Source organism: Lissotriton helveticus, chromosome 6 (assembly GCF_964261635.1).
Source record: "Lissotriton helveticus chromosome 6, aLisHel1.1, whole genome shotgun sequence".
Taxonomy (NCBI): domain Eukaryota; kingdom Metazoa; phylum Chordata; class Amphibia; order Caudata; family Salamandridae; genus Lissotriton; species Lissotriton helveticus.
The window spans coordinates 258,574,253-258,590,507 of record NC_136067.1 but is presented as its reverse complement, the minus strand read 5'-3'; the positions used below and the strand labels follow the sequence as shown (position 1 = coordinate 258,590,507).

General features: G+C 42.8%; 1 protein-coding gene across 2 annotated transcripts in view; it reads left to right on the top strand.

Moving 5' to 3' along the window:
• UBXN2A (UBX domain protein 2A) overlaps window positions 1-16,255 on the top strand; it is a 187,529-nt gene that overhangs the window by 127,404 nt on the left and 43,870 nt on the right. Inside the window, exon 5 of one of the 2 annotated variants that reach the window (XM_078647711.1) lies at window positions 8,868-9,005. In XM_078647711.1, coding sequence (XP_078503837.1) covers window positions 8,868-9,005 — 138 coding nt within the window. The remainder of the gene's footprint in view (window positions 1-8,867; window positions 9,006-16,255) is intronic. The other variant, XM_078647712.1, reaches the window with a different exon arrangement.

Here is a 16,255-nt window from a genome sequence, read left to right as displayed (position 1 = left end):
AGATGCACTGTAGACCTTTGGAAATAGATCTGTTTGCATTCACATTGACAAAACTGGAGAGGTTGGTCAGTGATATAATTAGCAGAGAAGTGCTTTTCTTGATTCTGTGTGCGCCGGTGTATTATTTGCTCCTGGCATGGAGGATTTAGTGTTCAGTGGATTAATAACTATCTTGCTTGGAAGATCTCAGAGGAGAAACTCAGTTTGAAGGTCTTTTGGATGAGTCCCTGGTGGTTCTCTGAGAGTCCTGGACCAGGGAACAAGGAAGCATCATGTTGAAACATGGAAGACCCTTGTTTATTTGAGCATGGAAAGGGGCGTGGATCCCTTGGAGGCTACTGCTGTGGAGTTATAAAACAATTTAGTCTGAATTCTTTGATAGTTTAGTTGGATCAAGTGTTAAAGAACAGCAGAGGCAGTAGGTCGAAGACTGATGGATAGGAAAGCAATAGGGAATGATGCCTTGGTTTGCACAATTATGAAAGGGATCAAATTGTGGAGCCCTCCCTAAATGAGATATTGAGAGTTGAGAAATTAGAGAGTTTGCGGTAAAATAGGTTTACATTATTGCATCAGTTGTCAATCAACTTGGCAACTTTTTGTTATGTTTAATTTTATTTCAGAAGATTTGCTCATGCTAAAGTTGTATGAGCAAATCTTCTGAAATAAAATGTGGTAGAGGTAAGTAATCGTTTGTACAGTCATGATGGGGTTTGTTTCATATTATACAGAGAATGGAAACAATGTTATCTTCAGTGTTTTACCCAAAGTTGTATGAAAATCCTCAGTTGTGTAGTTCAATGCTTAAAAGACTATGTGGCCTAAATGAGTGCATTTTGGGCGTGGGTGGAGGATGCTTCAGTTACTATTATCTTGTGTGAGACCATACAGGCATGTAAATTCCTCTACTACAGCCAGATGAGTGATGATGTTAATGAATAAAGCAGTGGATTTCAGCATTTATGGAGCTCATTCAGTGCAAATAGCGAGTAAAATTTTCATCACAGGTGGCCAACTGGAAGAAATTTTAAGGGCTTCTGATTGGTCAAAATCGAGAGTGTTTTCAGGGTTCCATCTTAAACGCTTAGAACATTTAACTGTAGTGGCTCTGGAAAACTTTGAGCACTCGTAGTGCTAGCTTTCTGTCTTGACATGAAATGTAGAATCTCCAAGTCAATGTGTTGGGATAATCTGGATTTCATTAAAGACATAGAGTCCTTCTCGGGTAGTTGGAAAGGATTCTTAATGTTTATGAAATATATGGACGACGTAATTGTATTTATACAGAACTTAGGGATATATATATATATATATATATATATATATATATATATATTTTCACAAGAAGAATACGCCGAACACCCAGAAGTAAATTCAACTATTGCTTTATTGACTGAGAGTCTGTTGTTATGCCACTACGCGTTTCCAACTTCCGTTTCATCAGGTGGCAAAGATTCTCTGGTAGCCGTGCCTTATGTTTGGTGCTAGGCATGTTGGGATTTGTAGTCCCTATTACAAGATGTGTGGAGAGCGTGTCCCAAAACGTTGTATCCGATGTCATTTTTGCGTTCCACACCCACTTGTGTCCTTATTTCGGCTGCATGATTTCGATTTGCTTAATGTATGAATTTTTCTGCGCTCTTTTGTTTTCATTTATATATATATATATATATATATATATATATATATATATATATATATATATATATATATGAATTTCCAAAATGTTCAATTCCGTTTGTGACCGCTGAAATGCACTTATTCATGTAAAAAAACAACTAAATTTCAATTCAGTAACCCGCTACCAAATCACAATTTGGATTTGCGATTTATACAGTATCGGTATTTGGAAGGGGAATGTTTAGGGCATCCCTTAGAAATACCGATTCGGAATGAGATGTATTGTTTTCCAACCACAATCTGATCGCAACACATTAATATTTTACTGACTACACAAATTTAATGGTAACCCATTCGCCAATGGGAAGGGGCTCCCAAGGGACTGCTTCCTCTTTGTGAATGCTGCCGATAAAGGTTATGAGTAGGCAGGGTACTCTTAAAAATTTTTACTTCAACTATGTTTTTTGTATTTTTTTTTAAGAAAAGGGGCTGCACTTAAAAACAAAAGGTCTGCTTCATTTAAAAGCAATCACAGACATGGTGGTCTGCTGACCCTGGCAGGCCACTATTTGTGTAATGGCTGCAAATCGTAGTGGGTCGCAATTTGCGACCTACCTCATTAATATTTATGAGGTAGATAAAAGTGCAACCCACAATGATTCAATATTTAGCAAATCGACCTATCGGTAAATAGGTCGGTTCGCAAAATACCACACTGGTTGCAAAAATACATGATGGAAATTTTACCATTATTTTGCGACCAGTGCTTCCTACATCTGGCCTTTAGAAGAGATCCTTGTTAGGTTTCTGTAAGATTGTCTGCTGTTGACTTATTTGTTTCATTGTGAATTTTTCTCCTTGTTCGGCAGAAGCACATTGAGTCCAGTTTATTATTGATGAATGGATGACGTAACCTGTTGAGAATTTAACTTTAGAATTCTATTTATGCTGTAGTTGGTGCCTCGGAGCAGATGTAAAGAGGAGGATGGTTGCCAGGCTAGAGTTTATGATGACTTTAGTGTTCTAATTCTTCAAATTTTGTTTTTGGCTAAATGTTTACTTTAAGAAGCTGTGTGAAGTAGCAATAAAAACGAGTGCATAATGCTAAGTTCCAAGTGTTTAAGGAAATCCGGATTCTTCTACATGTTCCCTTGGAAAATCTCCATTCTCTTCCTCTGTTGTAAGACACATCTGCTTACGTTTGTGCTGAATAAGTAGATTTTTGTATATTGTTTTTTTTGTAGCTTAACACCTTGGCTGCGTCCAACGTTCAGCTCCAGCGCTGAAGTTCGAAAAACGGGTGGGGCACCGTCGGCCAACGGACGTTCGCAGCACTACCAAGGTAGTGCACGTGACGACCGTTGGCCGGCGGCAGCAGCCAAGGGTTTAAGGCGAATTTAAATAGTTCTGTCCCATTTGCTGGGCCGATAAACTAACTAAAACACGTGACAAGATCTCACTGGCTGTTTACTCAGATTCTTCAAAAGCTTAAATGTCCTCCTTAAATCTCGTTTACTGAAGAATAATTTTCATTCGAAATTGAGAAAACAAATCCAGCATCACTGTAAGCAAAAGTCCTTAAGTGTACAAAGTCTTTTCATTAAAATAATAGCGGTACGTTTTAAGTAGTTTTAATGGAATTAATTAGAATTTATTTTAAAGGAGCAACCTATTTTATCATTCGATCCATTCTCTGGCTATGACCATCAATTCATGCACAAATGGTTTGGTATGGAAGTTCTGTGTTTGACTTAGAAAAGCTATCCCACCCTGCTCTGCCCTGTCCTGATTAGCCCTCTTTTCACCCACAGTGAACTTAGCGAGTACGCAATTCCATTGGACGTGTACTGTGTTTCTCTTTGACATTCATCAGTATGTTGCGGTCAATTATTGAGGGTGGCTACTTTTCATTTGGGGCAGGCTTTGCAGTGATAGACACTGGTTGCAGCAGAATTGATGGTCCAGGCGCACATGACTTTTTACATGTAACAGTGAGAAGACTGTATTGTCTCTCTCTGGCTTAAAGTGTGTCCAGTCTCCAAAACTGTGATCCCTCATTCATGTGTGGGTCTTACATGGAGCCTATGTGTATGTAGTGTGTGTGCCAGAGATGCATCAACAAGGAGGATGTTACTCAACAGGGTGAAGACCACCAAGACTAAAATCTTTTGTACACAAGAAGGCTGTGCCGGATCACAGTGAGGGGCAAACGCACCTTTTAATATTATACTGCCCGGTCTTATCTAAAAAGCCTAGGTACCAAAGAGGTCTTATCGTGTCTGAACTACTTTTGCTAATCACATCATGGAAACTGACCCAGAGGTAACCATCATCCTTATTCTACAAATAAGAATGAAGGAAAGGTATCGCATGAACCCTTAGTGAAATTAGGTGCAGCCCGAATCCCTGAGGTGGATTCACTACAGTATGAATCAGTGGCCTCAATTCCACAAAGATAAACCGCCTACCAGCTTAATCAAATATACATGATATGAACATGGCCTATTTCCTCTGTTGCGGTCTCCTGCACTGGTCCTGGACTTGTTCTGTGACCTGGAGGGTGTACCAGGTATACCCTCAGTCTGAAAGGATTGACCGGTCAGTGGGCTTATTACATAGTGCACTGTTGGCATCATACTGCCCTTGTTTAAGATGGAGGGTGAGGGATGTACTTCAAGACAGGGGGAGTATATTGCTCATATTCCTGTAGCTGGAAGGACAAGAACTAGACAATGAAGTTAGGAGAATAGAGACAAGGCACTTTTTGGTCAGCCAGGAGCTGCTGATTAGTCTTCCATAGCACTGACATTTGACAGAGTGTAGGGCTGAGTCTTGGATCGTAGGCTGTGTTATGAAAAGTGAGGAAACTTTTTGGTGAGTTTCCCGGATTACTCCTTCAGCTGAAATCTTGTCATTTGGGTGCAGAGACGTCTCACCACATTTTACCTCTGTTGTGAGTACTTCTGGATGAAAGCAGCCCTATACACAAAGGCTATGTCTGGAGAGAATGCTAGAAAGAATAACCAACCCAAGCCGGTTCTGTAGGTTGAGACAGTGGATCCACATCTTCGGTCTGCCAGTTGTACATAAATCTGGGATCCAAACTACCCAAACGAGTTCTAGTTCCAAGTGCTGTGTGGCAAAGGAAGAAGATGATCTGCATAGTACTCTCTGCAATCTTAGCTTGTGTATGCCTGATAGCCAGTCACTCAGAGGTGAGAGGTGCATCGCCTGAAGCCCCCGATGCCGAACAAGGTCCAATCATGACTGCCGGTTTGCTGCTGCTTTCCTGAGTGTGCCGGCATGCCATTGGAGCAGTGGGCAGCTCTGAAACAATCTTTAACTGACTTACTCATCCCATGAAAGGATAAGACTGCTAAGTCTTGCGACTGAAGTTACTCCCGTAGTGAAACTCTGGAGAGGTAGTTTTGCAGATAGTGAGAAGGGGGGGGAGGAGGGGAATAACTAACAATTCACTATATAGAGGCACTGACATGTTGGTTATTGTAGTGTGTAGTATTGAGTGCAACTGTGAATAAAGTATTTTCTTTCTTGCAATGATGAGCAGTAGGCTTGACATTCACTTTGGTCGTTTGATTGTTAAGCTATGAGGTCTAACCCTTCCCCCCACAACCTACTTGAGAAGCCTGTAGCTGCTCACCCTTTCTACCTGGAGAGTCAAGTGCAGAAAGGGTTTTACTTGGCCCAGTTTGCAGTACCATACTATGACTGACCCTGGAACATCAGAGGCAAACAACCAAATCTCCCACGGTTGCGGCATAGTAGGCCCTGAAGAGGGTCTCACAGGCCTAAATAAAAGGGTGTAGATTTGTAATTTCTTATTGGGGTGAATATGACATTATTACATTGCAGGAATCATTTCTGAATTATGACTATCAAGTCAACCTTAAGGACAAGTTCTATCCCACAGTCTTCTTTTTTTAGCACCCACAAAACACTGTGGAGTAGCCCTTTTCCTCCATAGTTTTTTTTTTTATATTGTGTTTATTGGCATTTTCAAGCATTACAGTCAGACTACAAGAGACCAATTGACAGCATTTTCAGTACAGTAATCATAGAACTTGTCCATGTGTACACATTACTCCCCATCACCTCCTCATTATTGTATTATCAATTGAATCAGGTTACATCTATTTACATCATACTACAACAATAGCAAAGTTCGATCAATAGGATACCTCAAGAGTGATAATTCAAGTCGAATACACTTTACATTCCCAACTCGGCCCTCTCTGGTGTGCGTGTCGTCTCTGTGTCAGACCCAGTGCCCCCTGCGCCCGCGTCACCCTCCACAGATCTCCTCTCCAAATATAGTGACCAGTAGTTCTTGGGGCGATTACGGGGAGGCAAAAGCTCGCTGTATAGTCCCGTTTGGGTGCAGCAGTACAGCATATCACGGGACCACCTGGCGAGTGTGGGTGTCGGTCCTCTCATCCAAGTAAGCGCCACGCAGCGTTTAGCAACTAGCAGAGCCATATCGACCAGCCTGCGATGCTCCGGGGCTATAGCTTTAGAGTAGCCCAGCAGCGCCAACAGCGGGGTAGGAGACAGTGACAATCCACAGACCTCGTTCACTTTGTCGAACACTGCGTTCCAGAAATCTGCAACTCTAGGGCAGTGCCAGGCAAGATGCAAAAAATCAGCCGTCTGAGCAGTGCAGCGTTCACAACCAAGCGACTCACGCAAAACGTATCGGCACAGCCGCTCCGGGGAGTAATACACTCGATTTAAATATTTAAAGTGCAATAGTCGGTGCCGGCCATTAAGGGATACCCTCTTGATGTTTGCACAGCAATAATTCCATATGTCCTCCGTCAGTTCTAGCTCGATATCAGTCTGCCAGGCCAATCTGGGTTTGGCGTAATGTGTCATCTTTTCGGCAAGCGTATGATAAAGTCGCGAAATGAGCTTAATGGGAGTTTTGGCTTTTACTACATAATCGTATACCGTCACCGTCGGTGGCTCCGCCCTATCTTCCCCTAGCAAGTCTCTGAGCGCCAGTCTCACTCTGTGAAATTGGAACCGGGTGAGGGGAGCCCTTCTCTAATGTCCAAATCTCCCCATTGTCTAACCACACCGTCTTGGAATAGGTCCCCCATTTTATGGATATCCAACCGCGCAAGTGCCGACAGTACTCCACGATCCCCACAGGGCCCCAGCCATGAACACCACTCTATTTTGGCCTCCGGAGCGTATAATAGCGAACAGGCCTGTGCATCCATGAGGTGGTGCCAGGCATGTGTGATTACATTGAGCGAATCTAGCAGGCCTGTACGCCGATCAGGGGGGCAGGCAAGCAGGGCCGGCAGCGGCGTCGGATCCGCTACTATTTGTTTGATACAAATGTGAGGGGCGTTGTTCGGGCCGTGCTTCCAGCCATGAGCGTGAGCACCTTGAGCAGCTCGGTAATATAATTCTAGATTAGGAGCTTGCAGTCCCCCATCCTCATACGGTCTTATCAGTATGTCCCACGCCGCTCTCGGCTGCTCATCAGCCCAGACCAATCGTAGCACAAGAGCATGCAGCTGTTTAAAAAATACTTTAGATAAGACCATCGGTATGTTGCTAAATAGGAACAGAAAACGAGGGAGTACCGTCATTTTCAACAACGATAAGCTGCCCATGAGAGAGAGGGGAAGGCTTGTCCACTTCTCTACATCATCCTCCAATTTGGAGACCGCAACCCCATAGTTTTTTCTGAGGACTACCTCTGAGTCCGTGTGAAGTCGTATACCTAAGTATCTGACCGCGTCAGTGGTCCATTGAATAGGGTACTCCGAGTCTACCCTCTTCGTGGCCGGGGTAAGCGGGAACATTACAGTTTTGTTCCAGTTCACTTTAATGCCGGAGAGCGAGCTAAATAGAACCACCTCTCTTAACACTCTCGGGAGATTGATCTCTGGGTCTCTCACATAAAGCATGGTGTCGTCTGCATCTTTTCCTCCATAGTTCACTGCACTTTGTTACAGAGATGAAAGATTCCTAGACCAAGTGATGTAATTCAGGATCACAGCTTTATTAGATGTTAGTCAGATCCTTTAAAGTGCCCCACCAGGAGCAGCCTCCTCACTGCTCAGCCCATCCACACCAACGGATTCTCCCTTCCAATCCAAACACACTCAACATTCTATCTGACCTCATCACAGGCTGAGCAGTAAGGGAGAGACCTTCTGTAGGGAGAGTGCATTGAGTAAAAGGTACATTACAGAACACTTGCTTGCCCTGAAAAGCAAAAAAAAAGATAGGTAAGGGAGGTTCCTGATGGTAGTGGGTTGGGAGCACATCCGGAGGATAACTTTGGCAACAATGGGACAGGATGCTGTTCTTCAGAGGTAACTCTTTGTTGGAGGGACTGCCGATGTAGTAGATCAACCTGGTACCCTTCCCTCTCATTTGGGTGCCTTGTCGAAAGATGTAAAAGCCTCTCAGAATGGCATAAGTCTCAATTACAACTGGAGAGTGATCAGTGGCGGGGACAAGCATTGTACCTTCTTTTTCCAAGTCCACAGAACCCCCTCCAGGATAGCTTATAGACTTATCTTCAATAGTTTACATCAATCCAACAAGGACCCACATTTTCTCAATATTGATTTCTGAATCTATGTTGATTACTAATTTCATCACTCTAGCCAGATCATGACCTTATGAAGGTAAATGGAAATTTCACTCAGACAGGTTACAAGATTATGTATCATGCTCTGAGGTTTGCACTCAAATGGAGGAATATTTTTAGTTTAACGATACAGGGCAGGTTGGTGTTCCAGGTGTCTAGGATGCCTTTAAATCGGTCATGAGGGAGAAATACCTGGGGATAATGGCTAGTTTAAGTAAAAACAAAAGGCTAACCCCTCCCTAAATCTGTTTAAAGTAACAATATTAAGAGGGAAAATCAATGTAAATGTCACTAATAAGTGATTTAATGAGCCTGTCAATAAGGCACCACTGATATTGAATGGCAAATATTCACCACGTCATCTAGTTTTTTAGACCAGTCAAGTGTTAACTATTGCCATTAAATTCAGATATATTTTTGTGGCACACTGTTTTTTCTTGTTAAAACATCTTATAAAACAAAAGTTAAAACATTTTTCACACTAGTGCAGCGTAATCCCTCGTTTAACCTTTTACACATTGTTTTCTTTGCTTATCTGCTTACAGTGTTTACTGGTAAAACGTAAATGTCATTATTAGAATAGTGTTAATAAAAGTGACATTTTATGTTTCAGGGAGCTACCTTCCGAGTTGCAAACAATTTTTGGTAAAGATGAAATTGATGTGAAGTTTGAAGATAAGAAAGATGAAGACCATACATTAAAGAAGCCCATGTTCTGCCCATTCTCTGGACATGGGTATAGGCTTGGAAGGTGAGAAGTCGGACATAAATGTTTACATTCCAGAGTCTGTTGGAGTTTTATTTTCCCTGCCATTCTTCATTAGTGTTTGTGCAAAGATTTCTAATTGATATTTTTGGAGTTCTGATAAAATTATTGTCACTTTGCTTATTTTTATTGTTGTGCTCTATATACTGGATTTTCACCAGAGTGTTATGAAATGTGTACAAAAAAGCATAAAGGCCATCAGAAGGAAAGTGTGAAAGTAGATAATGAGTAATGGCTATTTCTCATGTACTCCTCTACCTGCAGACACCTTACCTCATGAATCTCCCCAGACATCATGCATGTGTCGGAAGAGTTGAAACAGTTCTCCTGTGTTGGCAGGTGGCACCATGGCTCCCACTCGACACCTGCATCTCCCTGGATGTACCGTCTAAACGCTGTATTATGCTCCACCCCAGTGCTTTGACGTTGGTTCCTTTTATTCCACACCCTTTAATGTGGAAACACAGTTGACCTCCATTTCTGTAAAACTATTGTTGGGGTTTTGACCCTCCACATGCCTCCAAGCCTGTTTCAAATTATGGTTTCTTCTCTGCAGTGTCTGTTGAGGGTCAGGAGAGAACTTCTTTCATGCCTGGACCCAAAAAGAGTAGTAGAGTCGGCACCTTACCAGGTCCCATTCCCTGGACGGGCATAAAGCCTTGTTCCAGAGGAAGCCCTTCAATCCAAGGTCCAAACATGTATCAAATGTAGTTCTTCTTTTCATCTTTACTTTGCTCCCAGTTGTGGGACAGGTCTTACGGTTTTGAGGGCATGTTCCCAGACTCTGTCTTCTCCATCCGCTTCAGATCCATGTCCTGCCTTTGTATACATGAACCCGACGCTGGTACCTGGCTTCTTGTCTAGTGGTTCAGGTTCACTTCTGGCTCTCCTGCATTTTGGTGCTAATCCCCTTCAAGTGGTGGCATTAACCCTGGCTTTGTCACATTACTCTGTCCTTCAGCTTTCTCCCGTGCTCCTTCGGGACCCAGAGTGCCTGGGGCCCTTTGACTGTGCTTTTACCGTTACCCCCCATCTTGGCATTGGTCGACTCTGCTGCTACGCATGTGCTGTTGAAGGCCTTTCATCTAGTTTTGGTGTTGACATTAATGTATTCTACGCCACTAGCGCTGGCTCCACTTTTTAAACACTCTGGGTTTGGCCACATTGTGGGCACCTTGAACACACGTGGAAGATCTACTGTGATCTTCTGAAGGGCCTTGTGGAGGCTTCAATCAATCAACCTTAAAATAAATAAAAAATCAAGGGCTTTTGTGCACAGATCAGTGGTGAGCGAATAGAAAAGCTCACAGTAAATCCAGAACTCCAGGTTTAAGTGCTAATCCCGAGGTTGCCTTTGATTGCTTTTCAGTGGTCCATTTAGAGGATTTCCTTCTTTTAAGGTTGTCTTGGGAAAGGTGATGGAGGTCTAGACTTGTCCTTTGAAGTTGTAGAGATTTTGACGGAAATTCTCTAATCTGGCTCCTTCATTTTAGAACCCTTGTTTCATTTTAATGGGGCTCTTTGGAGTGTATTATATCCACTTGGTTTAGGCAAGATTCTGTGCAGGTTTTTGACTGTCAGTTTGCAAGTCATCATGGCCCAACTCCAGGTGACCTGTCATTTATATCATCTCATCCATCATCTAAGTTACTGCAGCTGTAGGCCTCTGCTGTTAAAGGAGTTAATGTAGGCGTTGTGGCCCCACCCACTGTTTCAGTAGGAGTTTCAGTGGATTGTATCTGTAGGGAAGAAGTTGTTTTCATCGGAGAGCCTGGCTCTTCTGTCCTGCAGCTCTTTTAGAAAAAGGCACAAATGGTGGTTCATAAGGAACAATTACCAATGTGGTTTTGGATTTCTTTGGACCAGCTGGACAACTTCTTAGGTCCAGTCTTGACTCTGTGGCTTGTCACAGGGCTGCTCAGTGGTTTTTTCTTAAACCTGCTTGGTTGTGCTTCTTGAACTGTCGTGGAGATGTTCAGGGACCTATGTTGGATGCTGCCTTTTATCGTTCCCACCTCTTTGACAAACCAGTTTCTCTGGTCATAGATGGAATCACACAGAAATGCATCATTGACTGATCTTGGATCTTTGGAACCTCCTGCAAGTGTACCCCTATAGGTGGTATGAGAGGTTCAGAAGCTTGTGCTTAAAAGTGTCCTCATCAGCTGTACATACATACCCATTACTATGGAGCATGTTCCTCCTTCGAAGGAGATTAAGACCTGATACTGCAGTTTTCCACTTCTTATTCCCCAGATTCCTCGGTCAAGCCATTTTAATTTCTCCTCATGAGAGTAAGTTTCTGAGACCGATTTCCATTTTTTTGACACATTGTCTTTATGAGCTAATGGAGACTTAGGCCTCTGCATGATGTTGATTCTACCTTTCAAGGCCCATTTGTCGAATTGCTTTCTTCCCATTCCCTTTACCACTACTTCTGAGTTGGGATGTAGTAGCAGTAAGTAATAAGCTTTATTCGATAAAATGTTATCATAAAAGTGTATACATACTAAAAATCCGATTTGTGTAAAAATGGACCACTTGAAAACCATCATAATATACATTAAATTCCAAACAGTTAAAAGCCACGAATATACAAAATTAAAAATTGAAAATAAATATGGGATAAAAGAGAAGGGAAATCCATTTCACAAGGCTAATAAAATGGGATTACAACCATAAGGATTTTTACACCAGCCATTATTCTCTTAGAGCATTGCTTTGGGATGTAGTAGCTATGAGTAGAGCCTCCACTCCAGAAAAGGTTATGGCATGAGTTTTTTTAGGTGTGTTTGGCCATGCTGTTATGTTTATTTTTAAGTTTTGGGTTGTTCTTCCTGAGGGACGACTTGTTTTCTGTTCTAGGTAGATTTTAGATTTCAGCACATGATGTGGTATTTATAATATTTACACTGCATGTTCTCTAACAACTGGTATTGACATTGACAGTGTTTTTATCGTTCACGTATGCCAATGAAGCAAACACAGGGAGATGATGGACGGAGCGCTTAACCCTTTCAGACACTCACCCCCCAGTGGTAATGCCCATAGTTTGGATTGTGACTGTACATGTGATGCAGCACATTCTTTCATCGTATCTGGTATCCTTCTCTATGACCGGGGGGTGTATCTTTCCTCCAGCTTATGCTTCTTGTTCTTGTCTTGAATGGGTGTGACAGAGTGTCTTATCATTATTTTCCTTTCCTTCCCTGGGAAGAGGGGTGGGAGGGTGCTATGCGGTTTCATCCAGCCTCTGTTTGCCCATTGTTCATTCGTTTGTTCATACCAATGGTATTGCCTGGATGCTTGTGACCACTTTGGAGTAGCGACGACATAGGATGCTTTATAATGCCTTTTGAGTATGGGTTGTCACTCTGGCACTAGCCATATGTCGAGATGGTGTATGATACCACTAGGTTTTCCTTTGGGGTGCGGAGGTGGATATCTTTCACCAAAGGAACAAGGTTGCTTGCTGTGATAACCTTCATGTTCTTTCTACGATGTTTGCTGAAGTGTCTCTTCACCTGTCAAGCTGCCTTATTTCAGCTAACTGTTATGGGCCTCAATGGGGGCTGCTTGCACCTTGTTTCGAATGTGTTTGATATGAACTACATTCATTAGCCTTATGACTGGTTTATGTCAGTTCTTTCTGGGCTCCGGACTTGATTGGTGTTTTACTTTTCTGTCTTGGGGAAAATATATCACAAATGCAATGTTGCAGTCTTCTTGTTTCGTCCATGTTGCTTTGATTTTCTGGTTGTCTACCGCTTCTGCTCAATATTGAGTTTGGCAATGTTCAACATGGTGACATTTTGGTTAGCATTTAATTGTTGTTAACATTGTTTGCTTCACAAATGGTTGACCTATGCTAGGCCTTTTCTGGCTACAAAGAAAAACATGAAAACCGTACCATCTATATGGTGTGATTGAGTGGGCACTTATTATTTTCTTTATATTAAGTTCCTTGGGAGCACTGGGTCAAGACTGTGTCTTTCCCATTGTCCAGACGTATTCCTAGGCAGAGCATGCGCTTCTCTTACGTGTGGTTATGATTCTGTATTTTGTTTTGCTGGAGTAATCCATCTGACGAACTCTAAATATGACCCTAAGTATCTTACCATTGAAATGAAATATCTGGTGGGTACTCTGTCCAACTGCAGATTCATCAGGGACCTAACCTCCTCCCAGTTCTGAGGTTTTTGCATGTTTAATAAATTTCCAAGTTACTTTTCTGCAATGCATTCCTGGCAGCTTCATCAGTCTTGTCTCTGCCTCTTAGGGCATGGAAAACCGAAGGGGAATTGATGTCAGGGCGCTAGGTGTGACCCCATTTACGGTTTTGAGAGGAACCATCTGGGAAAGTACTGGTATAGGAGCCATGGCACTACCTACGGTTCAGAATAGCTATTTTAACTTTTCCGGAGCCATAGTGGCACCTAGGGAGATTCAAGAGTTGAGAAATGTACAGGTAGATAATAGTATGTACCAGAAATATCCTTCGCAAAGATAAGTAACTTATTCTTCTGCTTTTGGAAAGAGTGATTAGTAGACATGGTGAAAGCAATTCTCAGGCAAAGAACTCTGAAAATATGAATGTGTGAACTAGAAAATGTTATTAGTAAAAAATGAATGGATGAAACCCTTCATAGAGCGCACGGCTACTCCGAAGGAGTATCCTAGCGCTACTCTGAAAGATCAACCAGCTACTTCCTATAAATTTAGCACAAATAGATGCGTTTCCAGTTCTTTCTTGAAATGTCTCCCACATTCAATGGAACAGAGCTAGAACAGGAGCTTTTTGACCTCCCACTCTAACCAAGTGGGACTAAGGAATTTGAACTTACAGGGACAAGGCAGACCTCAAAAGTCTAGCCGGGGTAGAGTGAAAGATTATCTTTGTCAAATTATTAAGGCCTCTGCCATAGTAGCCAAGATACATAAACACTGGGGCTTTAAATAAAATAACTTTTTTAGTGGGTAGCCAGTGCGTTTCACACGGGACAGTAGAGGCAGAGTCATTCTGTGAAAGGCCCATCATTATCTTAATTGTAGAATTGAAAAATAGGTCTTTCCAACAATGGGTAATTTTATGGGCCCATACACCTGTCTGAGGAAGTCCATTAATTCTGATCCAATACTTTGCAAGTCAATGATCAGGGACTGACCCAGTCTTGGATCATCCATGATGTGCTTGTACTGAATTTAGGCCATTATGTAGGCCACGGAGGGAACATTGTATTATGTTTACTTTATCTTGAGCTGCAAAAAAGGCATTTCTACCTTCCTTAAGAATAAACAGCGTCCTTTTCCAAACAGATAACACAACCACAAAACAGTCCAGAGTTCTATCACTGGAAGCCAAATTCATTTGCCACTGGTTTATGGCACATATTTTATGCTTTCAGGCGGTACATCACCCAGGACTTCAGACCTGTCAGACAGACCTGAGAAGTTACCTTGCTCAAAACTGTTAACGGTTGTCCATTACAGTGTTTTGAAAGACATCTTTCAAGACTGGCTGTTCCAACAAATGGATCTGTTTGCCACTGGCCAAAATGCTCAAACTGCAACTCTAGAGTTTGGGAATCAAGTTCTATGGCCAGTGCCCTTTTAATGAATTGGTACAACACATTCTGATAAGCCTTTCTGCCAGATCCCTTCTGTCCTAATGAAAATGAAGAACTCCAATGCGACAGTGATGCTCATTACCCCAGTTGGCCAAGAAAATTGTGTGTTCTGGAATTTCTACACATCGGAAGCTGTAATGCAATCGGAGCCTGTTGTCCAGGATGGAAGGGAAATTGCATTGCTCCAGTGTTGCATTTTTTAAATTGACAGAATTGCTGTTGAGAGCACGAAATATAGCCATCTGAAGTTACACCATGTATTTATGAATATTGTCAAAGAAGAAAACCATTTACCAGAAATCCCATACAGAATAGGACTGTCCCAAGGATCCTTCTTCACAATTCCTTTGGTAAGAGACTTTTTGGAGGATCTAGAAAAGACAACCTTCTTCTCCTAGTAGCTTAGTTTGGTACTTTCTAAATTGATGGCTCCCCTTTTGACCTTATATGTCGGCCAGCAGGGTTAATAAACTTCTAGCTCTTTTCTTCAACCCTTTCCGTGCTCATGACGGCTCCATGCTGTCATGAGTCATGGGCGGCGTGTGGTCATGACGGCGTGGAGACGTCATGCCTCTCCACTCACGCGGGACTAATTCCCCGGGCAAATTAGTGCGTGGGCGGGGTCATGACTGCTCCACGTCGTCATGAGCTTATACCGCCCGTGACTCATGACGGCATGGAGCCGTCATCAGTACCGGAGCGCCACGCACACCCCCTAGCCCCGCCCGCGCTGCGCGGAATTCACGGCGCAGGGAAGGGGTTAATATATTCTTACAGTCTCCCATCACAAACTAGTGGTTTTAAGGAAACTCCCGAATCCCCTGTTAAAAGTTTTCCTCGGCTTTCACATTAATAAAACATTCTCTACCAGCATTCTTCAGTAATCCCTACCTAAAACTAACCAACTCTTTGTCTTTTATAGTCCACTCTACTGGCATGGCTTACCCCAAGCACTGCTTTCTGTATTATTAGTCTTGTGTGTTGCTTTTTATTATCCGTTAGTCAATGAGAATTTCATTTCCCTGTAGCAGAGATATCAGGCAGTCACTTGAAAGTCTATCCACAATTTCACAAAACGCTGCTGTTTAAATGACAATTATGATAGATAAATGGTGCAGCAAATTCCTTACCGGCGTCGTGATCGTCGTTGTGACATCCGCAGCGTCAATATAACCGCCACAATGGCACGCATTTTTTGACAGATGTTTTCCAACTTTTTGTTGACTTCTTTTGGTGTGTAGGAGTCTTGTCAAGCAAGAAGACGTTGGGGTCAAGCCATGTTGTGCCTGTCACAGTGCCTTGTCGGTCATGGACCCCCACTTAGTGTGTCTTTGGTGTCTAGAGTGCGACCACGATTCAAAGTCGTGCTTCGACTGCCGGGCCATGGCGCCGAAGGCTTTGAGGGAGTGGTCCCTAAAGGTGCTCACGGCCTGGCGCCCGGCACCTCAGAGGTTGCCTCATCGGTCCAGGTCCAGGTCTTGGTCGAGAGGAAGTTCTGAGCACTGCTCTGGTAAATGGAAGTCCTCTTCATCTGGTAAGAGGCATCGCCAAAACCACAAGAAGTCAAAGCGTGCTTTGACTTCACCCTGCACGTCTCATGACGCGGCA